The following is a 21496-nucleotide window of genomic DNA, read 5'->3' as shown; positions in this document are numbered from 1 at the left end:
AGTTATAGTCTTGTGTTGCGCAGCGCAGCAGCATGATGTTCGGAAACGTCAAAAAGATAAAATTCGACTTTACTGCTGCCATTGCTACGTTCAAGTCTGTGGAGTATTTAGTAATAGGTTGCAGGCACATAAAGCTTAAAGTAGCGCATGTATGATGGGTTTTTATTCTTCTCCTTAAAGTGCCACTTTTAGTAAAGGTTTTAGTGATCATTTTGCCGACTTGATTCTGTAACGCTGTTCCGAAAGGATGTTTTTAAAACTCGACAGAGTAAGTCTCAATTTCATCTCTAAAAGATACTAAAAATAGTGAGTAAGAGACGAATTCTAAATTAGCTCTGGCGAGTTACAAAAACATCGTTATAGTGCGTTATAGTATACTGGGAATACAAAAATCGTATACAGTATATTTATTGAACCCTGGCGAAGGTAATTTTTTTATGCCAGGACGATATTCTCCTGACCATCCTCCTATTATTTAAAAAGTAGGTTCTTCGAGGGTCAAAAATCAAAATAAGCCAAATGATCGAAGAATTGGCTTTATCCATAAGGTTAGTGCCCTGCGAATGACCACGCTGGACATGCGGGAAGGTCGTACACAGGATTTTTCACTGCTGCCTGACACCGCCATTTATAAAAATCCAACTAGTTGAGAATGATTATACCGCCAATATTCGGTCCCAGAGCCTCGTCGGTCACTCTGTAGGGTGAATCATGAGCAGGTGAGGTTGGCAGTTGGGTGGCTGACTGGTAATAGCCTAACCCTTACACCCCTCGTGGCTCGGGACCGTTGTGTTTGGAAGTCCATGCAAGAGGCCTATGTCCAGCAGTGGAATGTCGGCTGATAATGATGATGATGATTGAAGAATATGACTAATTCCAATAACCTTTCCTTTACAGTCCAGAATCTCTCAGTTTCCCAAAATGTTGATAAACGTCTTACATGTTGCTTGCAAATTGATTCTCTGTTGTAGAATAATTTTCTAGGATGCGTAACGAGATATCTCGTGAATACGACGAAAGGGGGACAATATTTTCGATTTGTCGTCACAAGATATCATGGTGCGCATCTCAAGCCTGCCCATCCCAGGTGGATCATCTTGTTCCTGGAAGTACTAGTACAAACAAATCTGTGACTTGCAGCTGCTCGTCGGGCTACTACGGCTCCACGTGCGAGATGGACGGCGAGGTGATCGGCGTGGCGGTGGGCGCCTCGCTCGCGGCCGCGCTCGTCATCGCGCTCACCCTGGCTGCGCTGCTGTCTTGGAGGTCAGGGTTGCCTTCGATCAGGCTCTGCATCATCGTCGTCATATCAGCTAATGGATGTCTGTCAGATACCATTCAGTCACACATAGCTGAACAATTATGTGACTTTTGACGGCCTCCGTGGCGCAGTGGTATGCGCGGTGGATTTACAAGACGGAGGTCATGGGTTCGATCCCCGGCTGGGCAGATTGAGATTTTCTTAATTTGTCCAGGTCTGGCTGGTGGGAGGCTTCGGCCGCGGCTAGTTACCACCCTACCGGCAAAGACGTACCGCCAAGCGATTTAGCGTTCCGGTACGATGCCGTGTAGAAACCGAAAGGGGTGTGGATTTTCGTCCTCCTCCTAACAAGTTAGCCCGCTTCCATCTTAGACTGCATTATCACTTACCAGGTGAGATTGTAGTCAAGGGCTAATTTGTAAAGAATAAAAAAAAAAAATAGTTCTCTACTTGATTGTATCTATCTTGTTCTATCAAACACCAAACCCTGTGCTGCTCGCATTCAGCGTCTGGATGCGCCCAATTATCTGAACAAGTTAAAGAGACACATTTATCTCTATAGCTACAAATGGTTGTTTTGTCTGTGCAGCCGCAAGTGGTCCCGCGAGCAGAAGGCGGCGGGCATGGGGTCGCCCGTGTTCAGCTACATGGGCGCCAACACCATCAAGGCTCCGCCGGTCGGTCAGCCGCCCTACCAGGTGAGTGGTCACCTAATTTGTCAAACTGATTTCTAGAACCATTCATTCACCAGATCATCCATTGGCCAGACATTTCACATCAACATCTATATTAACATTATAAAGCTGAAGAGTTTGTTTGTTTGTTTGTTTGTTTGTTTAATTGAACGCGCTAATCTCAGGAACTACTGGACCGATTTGAAAAATTCTTTTAGTGTTAGATAGCCCATTTATCGAGGAAGGCTATAGGCTATATATTATCCCCTACGGGAACGGGAACCACGCGGTTGAAACCGCGCGGCGTCAGCTAGTGTCTAATAAAAATGGTAAATTTGTGAAATGCCATTTTGGTTTCTGTCTCCTGAGACTTATTACTTAGGCGCTTGCCTACTACATCCTAGGCAAGCTCGCTTCCACTTGGACCGCGTCTTTGCTTTTCACCAGGCATTGTAGCCAAGCCTATTTAAATGAAACAATATTTGGTGTAGTGTTTTTCGAAGGGTTGCCACGAATCTAAGTGATTGGAGACTGGGGACATGATATATTCAGAAAACTTAGAAGTAGATTTAAAAATGAATGAACAAAGGTTTAAGGTAAATTCAAAACATTTGTCAGGACAATTTAATTAACTAATCAAATGTATCCACAATAAACCTCTGAATGGCAGTGTATGACTTTGAGCAGTCCCAGGGGCATAAAACTCTGGGTACAGGTTTAAGGGATATTAGGGACATGCCAACAGCCACTTTCACTGTTCAAGTCATTCTTTATCCCAAAATAATCCATGAACGATTTACACATCAAGAGATGTAGACGGATTGAACGCCACAAAGACACCTTACAGCGAGGGCTATATATCACAAGCCGCCACCCGGACACTCCCACTCACTAAATCCCACTCTTCACGGAACAACTCGCACCATCAAGCGTTGGGAAGAGCCAGCACAAGCCAACATGAGCCGACCGACGATGATTCCGACAATATTCGAGCTTCGTCGCGTTCCTCACAAACTACCCTTTTCTAATTAATTCATATTTTTTTAAATTCATAATTCTTTATTTGCAAATTGTTAAATACAGATCTTGATTCTGACGAGATCATATAAAAAATACGCTTTATACTTTTGGATATTTGATAGTCTAAACCGAGATCTAACTTACAAAATCTACTAGAGTCCAAAAAGCTTCCGTATTTAATTGTATACCGTTTTATTAGTTACCTGTTTTACCTCACCATTATCATGGCATAACCTGACATTCGAAAGCCCTGTTTCTACCTTAAATTATGTCTTTCTTACCCTATTGGATATATTTCGCTAATTCTCTCTTTTTGATTTGTTTCAGGTGACTCTAGAGGAGAGGATGCGCTGGGCACAGATAGCCGAGGCCATGGTGCAGGCCAATCACTATGCGGTCAGTATCTTAAGCATTATTGATAGTACTTATGTGTAGGTATTGCAAAAATAAGATAATTATTATTCTTCTTTCCTTCTCTTTTTATTTTTCTCTTCTTCTTTTATTTTCTTCTTCTCTTCTTCTCTTGTTTTATAAGTTTTTCATTGTGTAGATTGTCCATAACTTGATAACTTAGTCGTACGTCATGACAACATACTACTTGACTATTTGTTTAAACTCTATCCCAATGCATATTATAAAATCAGTAATCAGTTGAACAATAATGGTAGGCGTCCACAGATCCGCATCATACGTATCGGACGCACAGCATCAGACAAATTGTAGTATTCTTTGTAGTCAAACAAGTACGCTGATCCGCATCGTAAAATTCAAAATCCGTGATGCGATGCGATGCAACCTAGTCGGAGATTATGTATTTGACCCGTTTGCGGTCGAAACACTAGGTCCGTGGTGTCCGAGTCTTTTTAAAGAAATCGCAAAGCTATTAATCGACGCCTCCCGTGACCAGAAGGCTGGCCTATATCTAGGTCAGAGAATCAGTATTGCCATACAACGAAGCAATACTGCCAGCCTTCTGGGCACATTACCAATGAACATCGATTCGGATGAATTCTACGACGCCTAAGTCTGTAGATATAATTTTACATTATATTTTTATATTACTATTTCTACTATATTTTCTTTTGCCTCACACCTTCAACCATAGAGGACAAAAAGTATAAAATAGCTTCTGTTGACAGCAAGCGGAGCACACGGCGACGATGGCGACTCGTCCGTCGTCAGCCATGTTTGGAGGCTACCCCACTCTGCCGCCCGTGCCTTTGCCCAGGTTTGTGTGGTATATTATATTCAGAACAATTATCAAATAAAAAAAAAGAACTGCATACAAAACAAATGATTACAAACAAAAGAATGAAAAAAATACATGTGAAAGACGGTAGCAGCGATTCATTTTGTGGTAGAGGAAACACGTCGAGCAAGGACTTGTGACTTGTGACTTGTGACATTGGGTGTAGGTTTAATTTGTAAATACCACCTGTACTCGAAGAACTCGTAATGTTTACATTACTAACAACAACTAGTTGTGTGTGTTTCGTGTATATTCGTGTGTATTCGTGTATATCCACTAAAGTTTCTCAAAGTTAGTGAATATGCTTGAAGATCTACAATAGTCTAACTGTGTCTTAAATGGACCTCTCCAGGATGGGACTCCACGGCCCTCACACGGGTACCCTGAACACGGTGACGTCACGCGCTAACACTGCCGCCTCGCATCACAACTTATATGGTAAATATATTGATTTTTATACAATTTCGGAAAATCTTCTTTGTGGCTTAAAATTTGCGAACATGATTTGTTGATGAAATAATGTATTTACGTTGAATCTTTGTTGAATCTCTTGCTACGGTTAGGATTCTATTTTTTAAATCTTTGAAGTTTGACATCAAGATTTGCTTGGATTGCGGTATATCTTAATGTTAAAATGACATGGAGGAAAAATAATTAGTAAATATTTAAAGCTAAAGCTTTGAAACCTTTTTGAATCCCTTGCTACGATTAGTATTCTATGTTTATAGGTTATCTGTGGCGTTTGGCACTAAAGTTCGCCTGGGTAAAGGTGGTATCTAAATACAATTTCGTGCTTAGTATCCTGCACTCCATAGATACAAATACGCACTGCGTACCTAGATATTGAAAAATAAACGAGTGTTATTTAGACAGTAAGTAAAACTTCGTTAGCTCTCCAAATTAACGTCCGTTCGCCTATTTCGCATTACACTTTTCGTAACGCATTCCCCAGCTTACTCTCCAAGTCAAATGGGCGTAAAGAAGTTTTGCTTCAACAAGGATACAATTTTCGTACGTTAAGAACCTAGTGCACGTCACGGTCTGTAATGTATCACCATTCATGTGTGAATGTTCCAGGGTACACCAACCACATGGCGAGCGAGTCCACCAGCTCCGAGGCGTCCAGCCACGTCCAGGAGCGCGCCGACCTGCTGGTGCCGCGCCCCAAGTCGCGCGCCAGGAGCATGCATGTAAGCTATCTTCGTAGTTATACTGTACTTGATGTACTGATGACTATTTAGAGCCGTGGAACCCAGTGGATATGACCTCTTCCTTCAATTCGGAGGGCGTAGATACGAAACCGGTCCAGGGCATGCACCTGCATTTTAAGAACTTAAATATCACGTGTCTCAAAATATGAAGGAAAAACATCGTGAGGAAACCTGCATACCAGAGAATTTTCTTAATTATTTATCACGGTGTACCTACCATTCAAATAATGAGTCACTATATCTTTCTTCGTCTTTCATCATATTTTTCTTTTTGTAATTATCTTACATTGTGTTTTCAACGAAATGACACACTTACATTTACGAACTTACTTACTTTACATTTAATGTAAACTGGCATGGAGAAAAAAGAATTAGTAAATATTTTAAGCTTTTAATCATTTTTGAATCCCTTGCTACGGTTAGGATTCTATTTTTTAATCTTTGTTGTTTGGTAAGTGTTAGTATAGACGAATACCTTAGCATTCCATGGATTCGTACCTGCACAGATTGTAATTTTTTTACTTGTTCTAATTTTTATTTTTTGATTAATCATCTGCTATTGAATTTTTTTTTTTATGTTTTGTTAATAGTATTTGTAATATAAATTGTTGTATGCCAGAAATGGCTGAATAAATTAGAATGTATGTATTCTCAGCAAAATAAATAAATAAATAAATAAATAAAGATTCACCGTATGTGTGTCGGGTCCATCGTGTGGCAGGGAGAAAATCCGCAAGCAGCTCCAGGACTTGTGACCAACGATGTGGTAGTCAAGGTTATTTCGTTAACTATGTTAGATAATCACAAAGAAATTACGTAAACGTTACGTGTAAAAAGATGTATGTTATGTTCTGAGCTTCATGAAAATAAATATATATATATATTTCATCTCTTCCAGAACCAAAACAACATATACTACGACGTGGACTATGAGAACACCCCGGAGCCGATATACGGCAGCAAGGGCATTCCTCTCTCTACCTACACCATCAGTAGGGGACCGCCCTTCTATAGACAATAGCATGTTTGCATCTAAAGGATGAAAACATGCTATTGTCATGTCATATTGCATAAGTTACGTGTTTACCTCGGACGGGGTTGGACAAAATTTGGAAAGTATATGTTATGAGGGAATGGACGGGACGACATGATGTCTACATAACACGAACCATCGCTGCCCCTTCCATGTCATATCCGTTCCATATGCAGCGACCTTAAAAGGTTCATTATTCAAGCCTCAATGAACTCCAGGGTTAAATGACTTGACTTGTTCCTTTGACCGTTGGACTATTGTATTGCTACTACAACAAGCTGTACTAAAAGCTGTTTGGTTAGTTGGAGGGGAAAAGGGATTATTGGACATACCTACATTTTTTTTAATTGGTAATTAACACCATACTCCGACGATTAGCCAGCGTTATGCAGCTTACAGTTTTTTATGTATATTGAATTAAAAAACGGACCTATTACATCTAGTTGCATAGTGTCAAATATCGTCTAAAAAATATGTGTATGTATAAAAAATCTTTGTGTTAGAACTGATTTATGACGATATTAAAGAGGACGAGAAAAGATGAGGGGTATACGGGAATTGCTTTTATGAATTGTATATTTAAACACTTTTTGATTGAACTGCTTCTAAATATAGTTATGTATTTATTTTTAACATAAAATGTACAGAATTTACCGTAATATGAATAATCAATTGATGAAAGAAAAATAGTTATGAATTAATTAACGAATTGACTGAATTTACATTCTTATACAAAGAATTTAATTCAATATTATTAAACAAACATAAATTTTCATAAGACTTACATAAAATGTAAATTGGACCAATTAGAAATTACTTCAATAGTCTTAGTCAAACAATAAAAAGACTTGAAATTAGTTATGGCGTAAAAACGGTAACGAAAAATAATCGATAACGAAAACTATTCATCGACTTTGTATTTGTTTTTATTTTTAAATAGTCATAGGCATAATTTGAAGTAAGAATAAATTATTCATTTCACTATAGTAGATTTTATGTAGCTTAAAATCGGCTCACAAAATTCTACTTTACCTACTAGCGTAGAAAGTGATCAGAATTCGACAAGACAAAGTTTTGATTTGTTTACTTTTTTTTATATTTTCCTTGCTGTAGTGCGATGAATAATTGTTTTACTCTTGGCTGTATTTTGTTTGTATTTTGTGCATTTGAATCTCTTGCTACGCTCAGGATTCTATTTAAGAATCGCTTGCACAGTGTTCATATATCAAGCTTTACGGAAATATAAAAAATCATTATTACGTATTACAATAAACATCAAAAAATGTATGTATATATTGTGGTAGTTTTTTTAGGGTATGATTTGACTGTTTTAAAATAACTTCATTTAAATGTAGTATATATTTATTTTAAAAGAAAACACAAATCATCACAATATATTGAACGCTACTCTTCGCGTCTAGCTTTATTATTTGTATAGAATTATTTGTATGGTAAAAATGTATGAATCATTGTATAAAATTGTATGAATCAGTACATCGTCATGTGACGTTTCAGAATTCGTTTAACAAAATTGACAATTTGTATTTTGTATGAATTAAAATGAAATAAAAGATGTAAATATTTTCTTATGTTTTTATGTAATTATAAGTATTTTAATATTAAGAAAAAATCGACATATTCTGTATTAATTTTATTGCATTTATATAGTTTTTTATACGATGTTAAATATTTGTATATTAAGAATGATCAATTGAATATTTATTTGGATTGAATATTATATTAAAATTTTATATAAACTGGTATATGTCTTTTTTATTTCCAAAGTCATTGTTAATGTTATTTTAAAGAAAACAAATTATCTTTCTTTTGAGCTAGACTGTGTAATTTTACAAACAATGTAAAATTTAAATTATTATTAAATAAATGTTTAGTTTTACTATAAAAAATATTCGTATTGAAAGACACGTATACTACAGCCTTTCTTGATGAGTACTGTTTACCAACAAACAAATTAAAAATGAGGGTACAAATCACTAGTCATTTCACACCTAATAATAGTTTTAAAAAATTGTTCTAAAATTAATGAAAATAAATTTGATTAATAAGCTTAGAACAATTAAATATGGTTAATATATTTTGAATAATAATTTAAATTAAAAAAGTTATGAAATGACTTGCGTTTTCTACCCTCATTTCTAATTTGTTTGTTAGTAAACAGTACTCCTCAAGAATGGCTTTAGTACAGGTATTTTAATTTTCATGGAATTAATTTTCAGAAAGTAATGTCCTATACAAGTTGTCTTTGTATAGGATAATAAAATTTTTAAATAAAATAAAACACCAATGATTCTTAAGTTATAATTTATTTGTTGTATTATCGTAAACTAATAGGTAAATTTAATCAATAAATTAAATTATAAATGCATCAGAATTATATAAATACCTACTATTATTTTACTTAAACCTACAAAATCAGTCATCTGACCTATTTAACATTTTTATGGCTTTTTTCTACCGAATCATGATTTAACAAATACATACAAAGTAAGTGATATTATTTAGAATTTATTCTTAAATTAGTATTTATAAAAAAATCCACAATAATTATTATTAATTTACTTAAAGACATTACATGTTACAAAAACCAGTGGCGTATATTTAAAAAAAATGAGCTTCCCAACGAATGTAAAGTCCTTTTCATAAAAGAAGTTCTCCAGATGCAGCGCGTATATCTGATTCGACATTAAAAATATTTAATCTTTAAATCATGATTCATAACAAAAATATTTAAAAAAATTGAGCTTCTCAACGAATGTAAAGCCCTTTTCATGAAAGACGCGGCGCTAATGTTTTAATGGCGGTCTTATTGTCATTTGTGTAAGGCGCTGTCAAATTTTAGTTCAGGTTTTGGTCGCGGGACTTCTTTCATGAAAAGGACTCTCTGACGTTTCACTTAAGGTAGCAGTTGTTGAGCACGTTGTACGTGAACCGGTAGCCGGCCTCGGGCACGCCGTGCGACACCAGGTTGTCGCTGTGGAAGTACACGTACAGGGGGCCCGGCGGCGTGGCTGCAACACGGGATTTTTTTTTTTTTTTTATTCTTTACAAGTTAGCCCTTGACTACAATCTCACCTGATGGTAAGTGATGATGCAGTCTGAAAGTGGGCTAACTTGTTAGGAGGATGAAAATCCACACCCCTTTCGGTTTCTACACGGCATCGTACCAGAACGCTAAATCGCTTGGCGGTACGTCTTTGCCGGTACTTTGATTAACGCGACTTCGTCCGCGTGGAATTTAGTTTTTCACAAATCCCTCATTAACCATAGATTTTTCCAGGATTAAAAGTAGTCTATCTGTTAATCCAGGCTATAATATATCTTAATACCAAATTTCAGCTAATTCGGTTCAGTAGTTGAGGCGTGAAAGAGTAACAAACATTCATATCATCAAAATCATCAGTTTTCGCAAATCTCGGGAAACCATGGATTTTTTCGGGATAAAAAGTAGCCTATGTCAATCCAGAGTAAAATCTATTTCCATTCTAAATTTCAGCCAAATCGCTTCAGTAGTAGCGGCGTTATAGAGTAACAAAAATCCAAACATACATCCAAACAACCATACAAACTTTCGCGTTTATAATATTAGTAGGAAGTAGGATTTGCATCCTCTAATCGGGAAATCTCCCACCGAAAATTGTTACTTTTGTCAAAAACAGGAACACTCCACGACATGCTGTTTTTGTATGCCGAATGAAAGTGGCAGCACATCGGGCAAACAGTGATTGTGCGTATGCTGTCCAGTGACAAATACTCCGGAAAATAATAAAGAAAAGAGAAAATTGAACTATTTTTTGTAAAGGCTAGATGGAGCCTAACCCTAAATCTAAGCAATTGTATGAAAGATTGATAAGGGAAGTTTGCAAGGATTGTAGCTAGTGGTAGGATATGGAACTACAAGAATGTGCATTGTATGCATGTGCATAGGTATTTAAATTTTGGACAAAGTAAATGAGTATTTTCTAGATAAGCACTATCTTTGTTAAGACCTTGTAAACTGTATCAGCAAATAAAGGATTTGATATATGAATCTTAATAAGAGGTGCCTTGTTATTAAGATTTCTGATGTGCCAATTAAATGAAATACCGTTCCAGATTCCGTTTACCCCGCCGTTTTGAATATGTGTATCCTCAAGAAAAGAAATAAATGAGCATCGTCTGAACAAGCGCATTCCATCGATTCATCTTGGCTTTACCACCTTCAATATATAGATATCCCTAACGCAACAGTGAACTGGCACGGCATCCTCTAGGCGAGTGCTTGTGAGGCAGAATCATCGCTTACCATCAGGCATGATTGCAGTAAAGCGCTACTTTATATATCAAAAATCATTACTCACAAGCTATGATCTGGTTAGCGGCACTGCTTCCGCAGAACTTGGATCCTCTCAACCCGTCAGCGGTCTCGGCTTCGGGGATGAAGATATAATCCTCTGAGTGCGCCTGCCCCTGCGTCAGCGGGTTGGCCTTGCAGTCCGTATCCACATACAGGTTACTGTCATCCTGCCATGCCACGTCGAAGCTGGCTGCTGTCAACCTGTTGAATTGATGGCCAAATGTCAACCTGAAGCTGTAGCTGTAAAAGTGAAGGTCATGGAGGCAGCCTGCTGAGCTTCTGGAGTAAGATCGACAACATGGAATGAGTCCACTAAAGGACCCACGCACAACGTCGACGCACTTGTTCAAATGGTCAAGTGGTAGTCAAGTGTGGAAAAGTGCCAGAAGAAAGAAGAAGTGAATGATGGACGCTCAGGTATGTCCTAAGGTTTGACAATTGTGTTTTTTTATTTGTGTTTTATATTTAATGCTATTTTTAAATTTTAAGCATCTTGTAATTATCAAATGGTTCAGAATTTTCACAATGTCTTTAGGTTTGTATTTTTATCAACTTACTTGATGCCACAGACGTCTGAAGACCGTTTGAAGCACGTCGCATACGCCAGGTTGGCAATGTAAGGGCCGGCGCCGCGGTTGTAGTTGAAGGACTCGAAGAACCCGGCGCGGTCGGGGTAGTACTGCAGACAACCCGGGGGCGCTGGAATACATGATTATAATAAGCTTGGAGAGGATACATACGATATGATTGGGTATAAAGAGAAGTTGATGAAAGATATAAATGAATAAAAGAAAATCATTCTTGTTGTGATGATCTAATTAGAATGATACAGGTAACTAGGAACATAAATCAATCATGGCACAGAAGCAGTGAGTATCTCTCTCAGGATATAAATTTAAAATAAATGAATACAACGATATTTTATATTATCGTCAAAATGATCCATTAGACATTGGTCTGTTGCACTCACGGATATAAGAAGCTAGCTTTGGCTTTTACGTTCTGTGGTTGCACTGATGACATCATCAGATCTTACCAAGTTCGTTCATAGTAAATGCAAACTCACCAATCAGATACTCATCCCGGTCGGCGGTGGTGGTGAAGGGAGTAGCAGGAAGTGATGCAGTGATGGCGTCCAGGATACCATCGCGATATTTGCTGCAATCAATAGTTTTCTACATAAACTTGACGCTTCTTTGGATTTGAAATTAAAGATAAATCTAAGGCGGTGATAGTATGTGCCAAACTTCTGCTCCGTTCTGGCGGGATTACCTGCGCAGTTCAGCGTGTTTCAATTTCAGAGTTAGATGCATACCTATTATAAACCTACAGCTAATTTTTTCAACCCATACTTAAATTACAACTAATCTTTTTGGCAACCTTTATTAGGACTCATGGAACTTTTTAGGAGAAGATTTAGAATAGGTATTTTTTTCCATAAATCATTTAAATCCTTGATCATATTTTTGCGTGACCTTTAAAAATATTTGCCGCGATATCTAGGTTGCTAGTAATTTTGTTTTAATGCCCAATTGAGCATTAAAACAAAATTACTTGGAAGTATGTCCTCGACGTTATTGTCGAAGCATATTATTGTTTGCTCACCCCAAAGTGTTGAAGCACTCGAGCTGCGTGACCTTGATCTTCCACGTGGCTTGCGGCAGGTTGGGCTGGGAGATGCGGTCTGCCAGCTTGAAGTCCAAGCGCACAGAGCGGTCGTTGATGGACGCGTTGACTCGGACGTAGACTGTGACACAGTACGGTAACAGTTAGTAGGCAACGGCATAAGCAATGTAGAAAATTGGTGTCTAAGAAAGTATAGGTAAGAAACGAGGATTTACAAATAGAATGCTGTGGCAAAGGATTTTGGTGATTAGCTTTAGCTTATCCAACTTCGTAGCATGAGGTTTCTAAACTCGAAACCTGGGTCGAGCTATGCAGTGTTGAGGTTTTCTTTCTATCAAGAAATTCTCAATAGCCACCTGAAATTTGCAAATAAAACAGTCGGTCATAATTGTTAACACTGATAATGACTCTCTCCTCAAGCCTGCTATCTGTATTGGAGAAGCGTTATAAGTTTTGATTTCACATCGCCTCTTCTAGTAAACCTTGGAATGGACCATCAAAACAGGCTAATTATGATGATACAATACTATAACGCTTGAAGAAAACCGTTTCTGTCATAGTTTGTCTGATTTTAAAAGAGTGTTTGGCTTTTGTTACGAGTAATGGTAAGATGTACCTAAAGGCAAGTCTTTGCCAGTAGTAGCAGTTGTATAAACAGGAGGAATAACTTTTATACATACGCTTGGTCTTCTCAGAATAGATTGACTGCGAGTGTACTCACAGTGCTGGCCGCTGTTGTCGCCGCAGAGCGAGGGCAGCGACTCGGCGTTGCCGTGCAGGTTGGAGACGCGGAAGATGTCGTTCTTGCACATGTAGCCCGGCCGCTGCGTCACATTGTCCACCGCCTCCACCTAAACGGCCAATGAAAGTTAGCATCAGAGGCATAACAGGCGCAAAAACTGAAACCCCCCTTTAAAATTTACCAATTTAGCAAGTTGTCTGTCAAATTTATGGAGCTTTGTATTTAGTAAATCATTTTATGGGCAATAGTTGACGAAACGAGTAAATAGCCCTCCTGCAGAGTAATTATGTATCGCGGTATACAGTGTATAATTCAAAATATGAACTAAACATTACCAAAACATGGTACCTAATGAATTTTCGTGTGATCAACTAACATGGTCATTACAATAAAATAGGCATAAAAGAAACACATTTGTGCTGTTCTGTGCTTATCAACTTCAAGCTAGATCATGTTTAATAGGGTTTAGTGAGTAAGAATCTCACATAACCTTCTAACCGTCCCATGGCGAAAAGGTATCCGTGAGGATTTCTCGACATAAAATACCACAATGAGTCTGTATACGTCTATATCTTCTTAGCAGAACCTGCCCTCCGAACCGATGGTAGAATGTTAACAATTCGTAAACATTTTAGTTGTAGAATGTTTACAATTTGTAACGTTGGTATCCGGAAGGCAGGTTAGCGTTCCAAAATTACTTGTAAGCCTGAGCTTGACTTATGAAGCACTTAAACCAAGTTAAGCAAGTTGCGCTGACCGTGGTGGGCGGCGCCAGGTTGAAGGTTTCGAAGTCGATCCTCATCTGGCAGACGTTGTTGTTGTTGATCTCGATGTTGTAGGAGCACTCCAGGCCCGACGACTCCTTGCTGAGCGGCGGGTTGATGAACACCGCCACCTTCGTGTTGGTGCGGATGTCACACGCGTTCACTGCGGACAGAGAACGAGGATTTGAGCATTAATCGCATTCCTAGAGTAGGTATGTCTCTTTTGGTTGGTGGAATAAACAAATGGTCATCTGTAGGTCTATGATACGACACAATATCTCAAGACGACAAGTATCATAATGGAGAACATCGCTGTCTCTTTCATCTCAAATAAGAAGATGTCTCTTTCTCATCTCTTGATATGCTGTGGACCACAGCATATGTTTACCACAGTTAGCCTATACTGATCTTCAGTGGGACACTATCGTTTGACAGAATATGAGATCAGACAGAGCGTCATCTCTAGGACCACGTCCTACAATACGCGTACATCCAACATCTTGAGGTATAGATGTTAAGACTAAAATGACTAATTTCAATGGCATTCATCTAATTGGCATTATTTCATTAGAGTTTCAGTCTAAATTAGACTGAAACTCAGCGATGCTATAATCAGTATCTTAATAAGATTTTTTTTTTATTCTTTGCAAGTTGGGCTAACTTGCAAAGAATAAAAAAAAAATTGACTACAATCTCCTCACCTGATGGTAAGTGATGATGTAGTCTTAGATGGAAGCGGGCTAACTTGTTAGGAGGAGGATGAAAATCCACACCCCTTTCGGTTTCTACACGGCATCGTACCGGAACGCTAAATCGCTTGGCGGTACGTCTTTGCCGGTAGGGTGGTAACTAGCCACGGTCGAATCCTCCCACCAGCCAGGGACCAAGATAACCAAGGACAAGTGTCAGTCGGATATCTACGAATATAAATAACCTTTATGAATAAGTCAACACTTCCCAATACACTTGCTAAGTAGGTAGGTACTCGTTCTGCCACGCATTGCTTGGTGCCCTGCCTGAGGTATATTATGTGTCATATGCCAATAATTTCAACAACTATTCTCATCGAAATAGAAATTTGACACGTAATTACTATGTGACAAAAATAATCTAAGCGGAAATTTTGCTCCAGACAGCTCCAGTACAGGTACTCACACGAGCAGCAGGTGGCGAAGACCCCGCAGAAGCCGATGGCCTTGCCGCCCTGCGTGTTGCACTGGTTCCGGGAGAGGCAGACGCCGCCGATGGACTTGTCGCCGCCGCCCTGACACTGCTCGCCGTTGCCGATGGTGAAGATGCTGGCCGGCCCTTGCTGGCGGGCCGCTGGGATGATACGAGTACATGATAGGTACATACATCGTAATCATACATATATATTATGACAATACATAAATAGACTGCCTCGTTGATCCAGTAGGTAAAATGTGTTGCTTTAGATCACAAGGTTCGAGTTGTATGTCGTAAAATATGAAATTATCTTTCTTCTAAGATTTTACGTTTTTTTTTTAATTATCTCTCAAGTTAGCCCTTGACTACAATCTCACCTGACGGTAAGTCATGATGCAATTTAAGATGGAAGCGGGTTAACTTGTTAAGAGTAGGATGAAATCCACACTCCATTCGGTTTCTACACGACATCGTACCAGAATGCTAAATCGCTTGGCGGTTCGTCTTTATCGGTAGGGTGGTTACTAGCCAAGCCGGCCTAGGCCGAAGCCTCCCACCAGTTAAAAATTGGATTTTTTGAGTTAAAATTCACAGCTCGGAGTGGAGAAGTAGGTGGTGTCACACTGGAAGCATGTTATGTCGCCCTGGTCTGGTCTTAATTAATATCTGATAATGATCATGGAATAGTTTATCATTATCACCCTAGGCCCGTCAAATTCCCATTGGGGCAGTGTTGTGGATCTTAGCTACGAGTACCATATGTATACTCGTAAATTTTTCTTTACGGAGAGTAACCTGACACTCTCGTGGGCGGTTAAAATTAGCTGCTATTTATGATAAATAGTACCTATGTCAAAGTTTCATGGAATTAATCGGCTCTTTATAAAATGACATATAATGGATGAATGATACGTCATCATGTTCCTCCTAACCTTTTCTACCATAGACATCCCGAATGCTTGTATGGTTGACATCCAGACTACTCACACTAAACCCTTTTCATCCACGTTTTTTAAGTTGTACTCGTAGTCTGTGTTTGTTGCCATCTACAATTTTATCATCAAGGCAAGAATAGGAAAGCCCGCTCCTACGACTGCATTACAGCGAAGTATTTCATAGAAAATATAAAATTAACATGTAATTGGATGAGTAATATCATATACGGTTCAAAAAACCTTCGGATTGCACTTACTTCTATAAATGGAGTCTGCACCACAATATTGTGTTATTGCAAACAGCACCAGTAATCTGAAGTTTATTACCGCCATTTTGTTTTTCGTCTGTAGACCCTGTAACAAATTAAAACATAATTAAATAAATCTATAATACTAGCCGATGCCCGTGACTTGGGCCGCTCTTGGACCTCATTAATCCGGCCCTGTCGCAAAATCCATTCTTAGCGGACTGCAAACTAGCTCCCTGCCAAATTTCATATTTGTACGCTTTTCGAGATTTTCGCTTTTATACAAATTAGACCATTTTATCATTTGAATGAATTTCCTTTAGTTAGAAGTAGGTATACAAAAACGAATTGCAACAGCAATTAATTTTTTCATACCTACTTGTAACAAAGTTAAAACAAACTGCCAAACAGGGTAGTTTCGTTAAAACATCTAAACTTGACCTAATTATTGTGAACTTAGTTTAAAAACAAAGTTACATTCAGATAATTTGAAATAACGAAAGGAGAGGAATAGTTAACATTTATCAAATATCAGAGGCTTCACATGCTCTCCGAAGCATGGTGGTGTAACACCATCAACTTTCCAAGTCAATAAAAAAAATCTTGAAAATAAAGAAAACTCAGTGATCCAAACCCAGGACCTCGAGATACGAATATTTGAATCACTTTTTGCGGTGATTTTGTAGACATGTAACATAATATACAGGGTGCTCGGGAGTAGTTCCCATAACTTCAAATTGTTGAAGAGTCCACTTAGCCAAACTGCTTAATTAATATTTTTTCAACTAAAAAATAAAAACTTTTCATGTTTCATACAAAGTAATTCAAATAATCCCGACTATCCATGTAACACACGATCTATCCTTGCATTGTAAAATACATCAAACTTGGCTACGTCATAATTATAAGGATGCGTACCAGGGACACATCTTAAAGTCTATTTATAAAAGAAATATTATTTACCCCAAAAATATTAATTTTAGAACATTGAACATTTTTAATTAATTTTTCGTAAAGAATATATCCCCAGAGTTGTGGGAAATACTCTCGAGCATTCTGTATAATAGTATAAAATCTTTGTATAGAAAACTTAAGATGCTATATGTTTGTCGAACTTGGCTGACACTCTACCATGTGCCTAGTTAAGTTTTGTACTTAAACGTTAACGGTTAAGTTATTTTGACCAATGGAGCGAATAGAACTTGTTTTTGGACCACCTGCGGGTTCATGTAACGGTCTGACTATGATGCAATGTACTGCCCAGTGCCCACACACCATCTAATATGTTTAGGCGTGGTTAACTGTACAACTGATTGTATGACCATAAATCTTTGTGGTCAAATTATATGTTCCGAACTTTGTGGTAATCCTGGGAAATGGGCGTAACTTAGTAAATTGAGTTTTTATACCGTTATAGATTGACAGCCTGTGAATGTTATTACTAGATGGATTTTTTACTGATTGTGTGATTGTGCCTTAGGGAGTCTAATGGGACCCGAAGGCATAAGGATTTTTTATTCTCTACAAGTTATCCATTGACTACCCGATGGTAAGTGATGATGCACTCTCATATGGAATCGGGCAATACACAGCGTCTTCGCCGGCGAAGACGAGGTCCCCGATATCTAACGTCACCCGGACGTGGGTTTTTTAACTCACGATCTTGGGGGCGTCCGGACTGATTCACTCAGATCACGGTTAACCCTCCCGAATGGCACTCTAAGCCGAGGTCCGAGTCTCATAGGAGACGCAGTTATAGACGTTCCGTCCTCTACCTTTCTTTCAGCCTACGGGTCTTATATGACGTGTTTCTGCGCTCAACCCCCCTGGTAACGCCGTAGTGGTTCCGCAGGGAGTTATCGGCACCTACTCAAACAGAAAAAAAAAGAATCGTGCGAACTTGGTAGGAGTACGATGAAACCCACACTCCTTTCAGTGTCTACGTGACATCGTACCGGAACGCTAAATCGCTTGGCGTTACGTCTTTGTCGGGTGGTTAACGAGCCACTGCCGTAGCCTCCCACCAGCAAGACCTGGACCAATTAAGAAAATCTCAATCGGCCCTGCTGGGGATCAAACCCAGGACCTTCGTTTTGTAAATCCACCGCGCATACCACTGCGCCACGGAGGCCGTCAAAATTCCTCTTTCCTCCTCCTTCCTCGGCACAATATTTTTTCTAGAGGTAGAGTCTTTAAACTACAAACGGACAGATCTGACATGTTTGTGCTTGTAAACTAAGCCTACTAAATCAATTAATTTCATTATATTCCTTATAATTTCTTTCAAGGGAAGGGCTATTAGTCATATTTAAAAGCTCCGACCTACAAAGTTTACTGTAAAGTTACTTCCTGCAAATTAGTAACTGTTTGAAAATTTCTATAAAAAAGCCAAAAACACTACACTTAAAATAAGTCAACGGTCAATTTATTCAGTGAACGCAACAGAATTTCAAATAGGCACCTAACCTACTTGGACAATTTATTACATACTTTGTTTACTGACGAAAGTTTAATATAACTGTAAAAGTGAATAACTATATTCAACGATAGATTAAAGTTTATCTGCAATTCCACTAAATGTTAAGTGATGCCGTAAACCTATATCTCATTGAGTGGTTTCTACATCCCATTATAATTATTGTGTTAGGGGCGAGAAAAGAAACTCGAGGTTCACAAACACACCACTTCAATAACACAACTCTTCGAATATAATCACAAAAACTGAACCCGCCTCATCCATGAAGCCACGTTTTATACCTTTCCAACGGAATAAACAACAAGAAGCAAATAGTCAAACATCAATCTTTTATCTATACGTATATTGACATTACTTCACTTATGAATTATGTCAATACACGTTTTTAAGTCTATTTATTTATTTATATTTTAGTTTAATTTTAAGAACAAAGAATTACTCGTCATTATACGTCATGGTATCTACGTATATTGACAACACTACAGTTATAACCAGATTGTTTGTAACATCTAATGTAGCATATCCGTTAAAACAAATGCCTTCTTAATTAATTTTCTAACAATTTTAATTTCCCTTCTTATCCCTGAAAGTGCCTCCAATCAGTCTTCACTTCTAGTAGTTCAGATTTCGTCTATTCACGTCACACCTTTTCGTTTAGGTCACATCAATTGATATGTGTAATCAATTATTTAAATTGAATCTGTCCGGAGAAAATTTACTATGAAGGACGGACAGACACGCGAATAGTATCCTATGAGGGTTACATTTCGGACGCACGGAACGCTAAAACGCTTGGCGGCACGTCTTTGTCGGGTACCTTATATGAAACACGACTAAAAGGAGATGGTCAAAATTTTTTTAATTTTATTTATTTCTTTTTATTTAGTTTGATTTATTTACTTATTCAGATTTTTATAGATTCCAATCAAATCCAATAAACAAACAAACATAATACCAATCATCATTAATATCAAATCAAATCATAACTTATTTATTTCACGTAGGCTTAGTTTACTAGCACTTTGGAAACCTTAAGTTAGTCAATTTGTAAAGACTCTACCAACGGTTCACGAGGCATGTGCTGAGAAAATCCAGCAAGAAACTCAACAAGTTGCTCTTTTAAAATCAAAATTATTATATTGACTTCGAGGACTACATTTGACTCCTATTTACTAGAGCACGCCCGCGACTTTGTCCGCGTGAAAATCGATGTACACTTTCAACCCCTTGGCCTCCTTCTATATTTTACATGTTTTATATATATATTTTTTTAATTTATTTTATTGATAACACTTAACAATTATTGAACATATCGATACTCTCGCCAAGCTGTACAGGCAGTTTGTTGGCGAGTTGACGCTCATTATTCTAATAATAATCATGTAAAAGTAATTGCTAAATATATTATATCTATCTATATCTAACTAGCTGACGCCGCGCGGTTTCACGCGCGTGGTTCTGTTCCCGTAGGAATACAGGGATAATATCTATAGCCTTCCTCGATAAATGGGCTATCTAACACTGAAAGAATTTTGCAAATCGGACCAGAAGTTCCTGAGATTAGTGCGTTCAATCAAACAAACAAACTCTCCAGCGTTATAATATTAGTATAGATTTAGGCTTTTTTCATATAGGTACGAATAAGTATACTATAGCTATCAAAGGGTGAAATAATTGTTAGTATTGAACAGGCTCTGAAACTACTGGATCGATTTGAAAAGTTATTTCAACAATGGAAAGCTATGTTACCAGCAAGTAACAAAGGATCCAACCAGAACGGGAACTACGCCGGTAAAACCGCGGCAAATCTGATGATATTCTTTAATAAGGCACCATGATTGATTGAATGATTTTTTAATATTTTCATGGTTACGAGGTCGTTTTCAATCCTGAAAAGTCTGGGTTTTGTTTCGAGCCCCATTTTGGACTAATATTATTGTGGAACACAGGGGTATATTCGTCACTATGATTATTTAAAAAAATTAATACTGAAATTATTAGTTTCGTACCCATCCAAAGTTCTTAGAACCTTTGCAAATAAAACACAGTTTATCAATTTTTAGGATTTCCAATAAGTAAGGCATACTCCGAAATATTTCAATAATTATCTTTTGTAATATTAAGGTTTGCTACTAATCTAAAGAAATAGAAGAAAGTCGTGAGAGTTACATTGTGTATATAACTCAAAAACGGCTGGACCGATTTGGCTGAAAATTTGTAGAGATGCAGTTTAGCGCCAGGAGACGGACATAGGATACTTAGGGCAGGGTTTCACGCGGACGAAGTCGCGAGCGTCTGCTAGTATTATAAAAGCGAAAGTTTGGATGGATGTATGGATGTCTGGATATCAAAAACCACTGAACGTATTTGTATGTTTGACACCGAAATAGCTTATAATATAAAACCGCACATGCTACTAAATATTCCGATATACTACGCGGGTAAAACCGCGGGACACAAGATGTAAAATAGTATAAATAAAATACACTAACGATAGTTCAAAAAAGTTTTGTTCAAAATCAAAATTATGTCTAATTAATCTAATTAATGATTATAAATACATTATAAAAACATGTACGTACGTCCGTTCGTCCCCGCCGCGCGCTCAGACTTATGTAAAGGCAGGCCTACAGCTCTTATATAACAACCTTGGCATTGACCGTAGGCCAGGAGCCAGTTGAATCAACTCGGGTTACGTTAAACAAACAACTGTTTATTTGTTATGTGATCTGTCAA

The 21496-nt window shown here is 38.0% G+C and overlaps 2 protein-coding genes across 3 annotated transcripts in view; one reads left to right on the top strand and one right to left on the bottom strand.

The window, feature by feature from the left end:
- Positions 1-8211, top strand: part of LOC112056082 (uncharacterized) — a 57242-nt gene extending 49031 nt beyond the window's left edge. For both annotated transcript variants that reach the window (XM_052886891.1, XM_052886890.1), the window contains exons 14-20: positions 1141-1266; positions 1851-1959; positions 3283-3351; positions 4095-4183; positions 4557-4642; positions 5282-5394; positions 6314-8211. In XM_052886891.1, the coding sequence (XP_052742851.1) occupies positions 1141-1266; positions 1851-1959; positions 3283-3351; positions 4095-4183; positions 4557-4642; positions 5282-5394; positions 6314-6436 (715 nt within the window). In that variant the 3' untranslated portion in view covers positions 6437-8211. The remainder of the gene's footprint in view (positions 1-1140; positions 1267-1850; positions 1960-3282; positions 3352-4094; positions 4184-4556; positions 4643-5281; positions 5395-6313) is intronic.
- A 542-nt stretch (positions 8212-8753) lies between these two features.
- On the bottom strand, positions 8754-21394 carry LOC112056084 (uncharacterized). The gene is made up of 10 exons (XM_024096428.2): positions 21343-21394; positions 16294-16390; positions 15090-15257; positions 13928-14097; positions 13150-13279; positions 12408-12549; positions 11869-11960; positions 11360-11501; positions 10807-11003; positions 8754-9477 (listed from the first exon to the last, which is right to left on the bottom strand). The coding sequence occupies exons 2-10, from the start codon at positions 16367-16369 to the stop codon at positions 9359-9361; spliced, it is 1236 nt and encodes a 411-aa protein (XP_023952196.1). The 5' UTR covers positions 16370-16390; positions 21343-21394; the 3' UTR covers positions 8754-9358.
- Positions 21395-21496: the final 102 nt, after the last annotated feature.

Source organism: Bicyclus anynana, chromosome 18 (genome assembly GCF_947172395.1).
Source record: "Bicyclus anynana chromosome 18, ilBicAnyn1.1, whole genome shotgun sequence".
In the NCBI taxonomy this organism is placed as follows: Eukaryota; Metazoa; Arthropoda; class Insecta; order Lepidoptera; family Nymphalidae; genus Bicyclus; species Bicyclus anynana.
This window is presented reverse-complemented; position numbering and strand designations above follow the sequence as displayed.

What these genes read in the sequence shown, in the direction of transcription:
- LOC112056084 (XM_024096428.2), bottom strand. Translation starts at nt 16,369, where the DNA reads ATGGCGGTAATAAACTTCAGATTACTGGTGCTGTTTGCAATAACACAA. An exon ending in TCAGACGTCTGTGGCATCAA is followed by an intron (nt 11,004 to 11,359) that starts GTAAGTTGATAA and finishes TCAATTCAACAG; the next exon opens with GTTGACAGCAGCCAGCTTCG. An exon ending in CGCTAACCAGATCATAGCTT is followed by an intron (nt 9,478 to 10,806) that starts GTGAGTAATGAT and finishes CCCGTGTTGCAG; the next exon opens with CCACGCCGCCGGGCCCCCTG.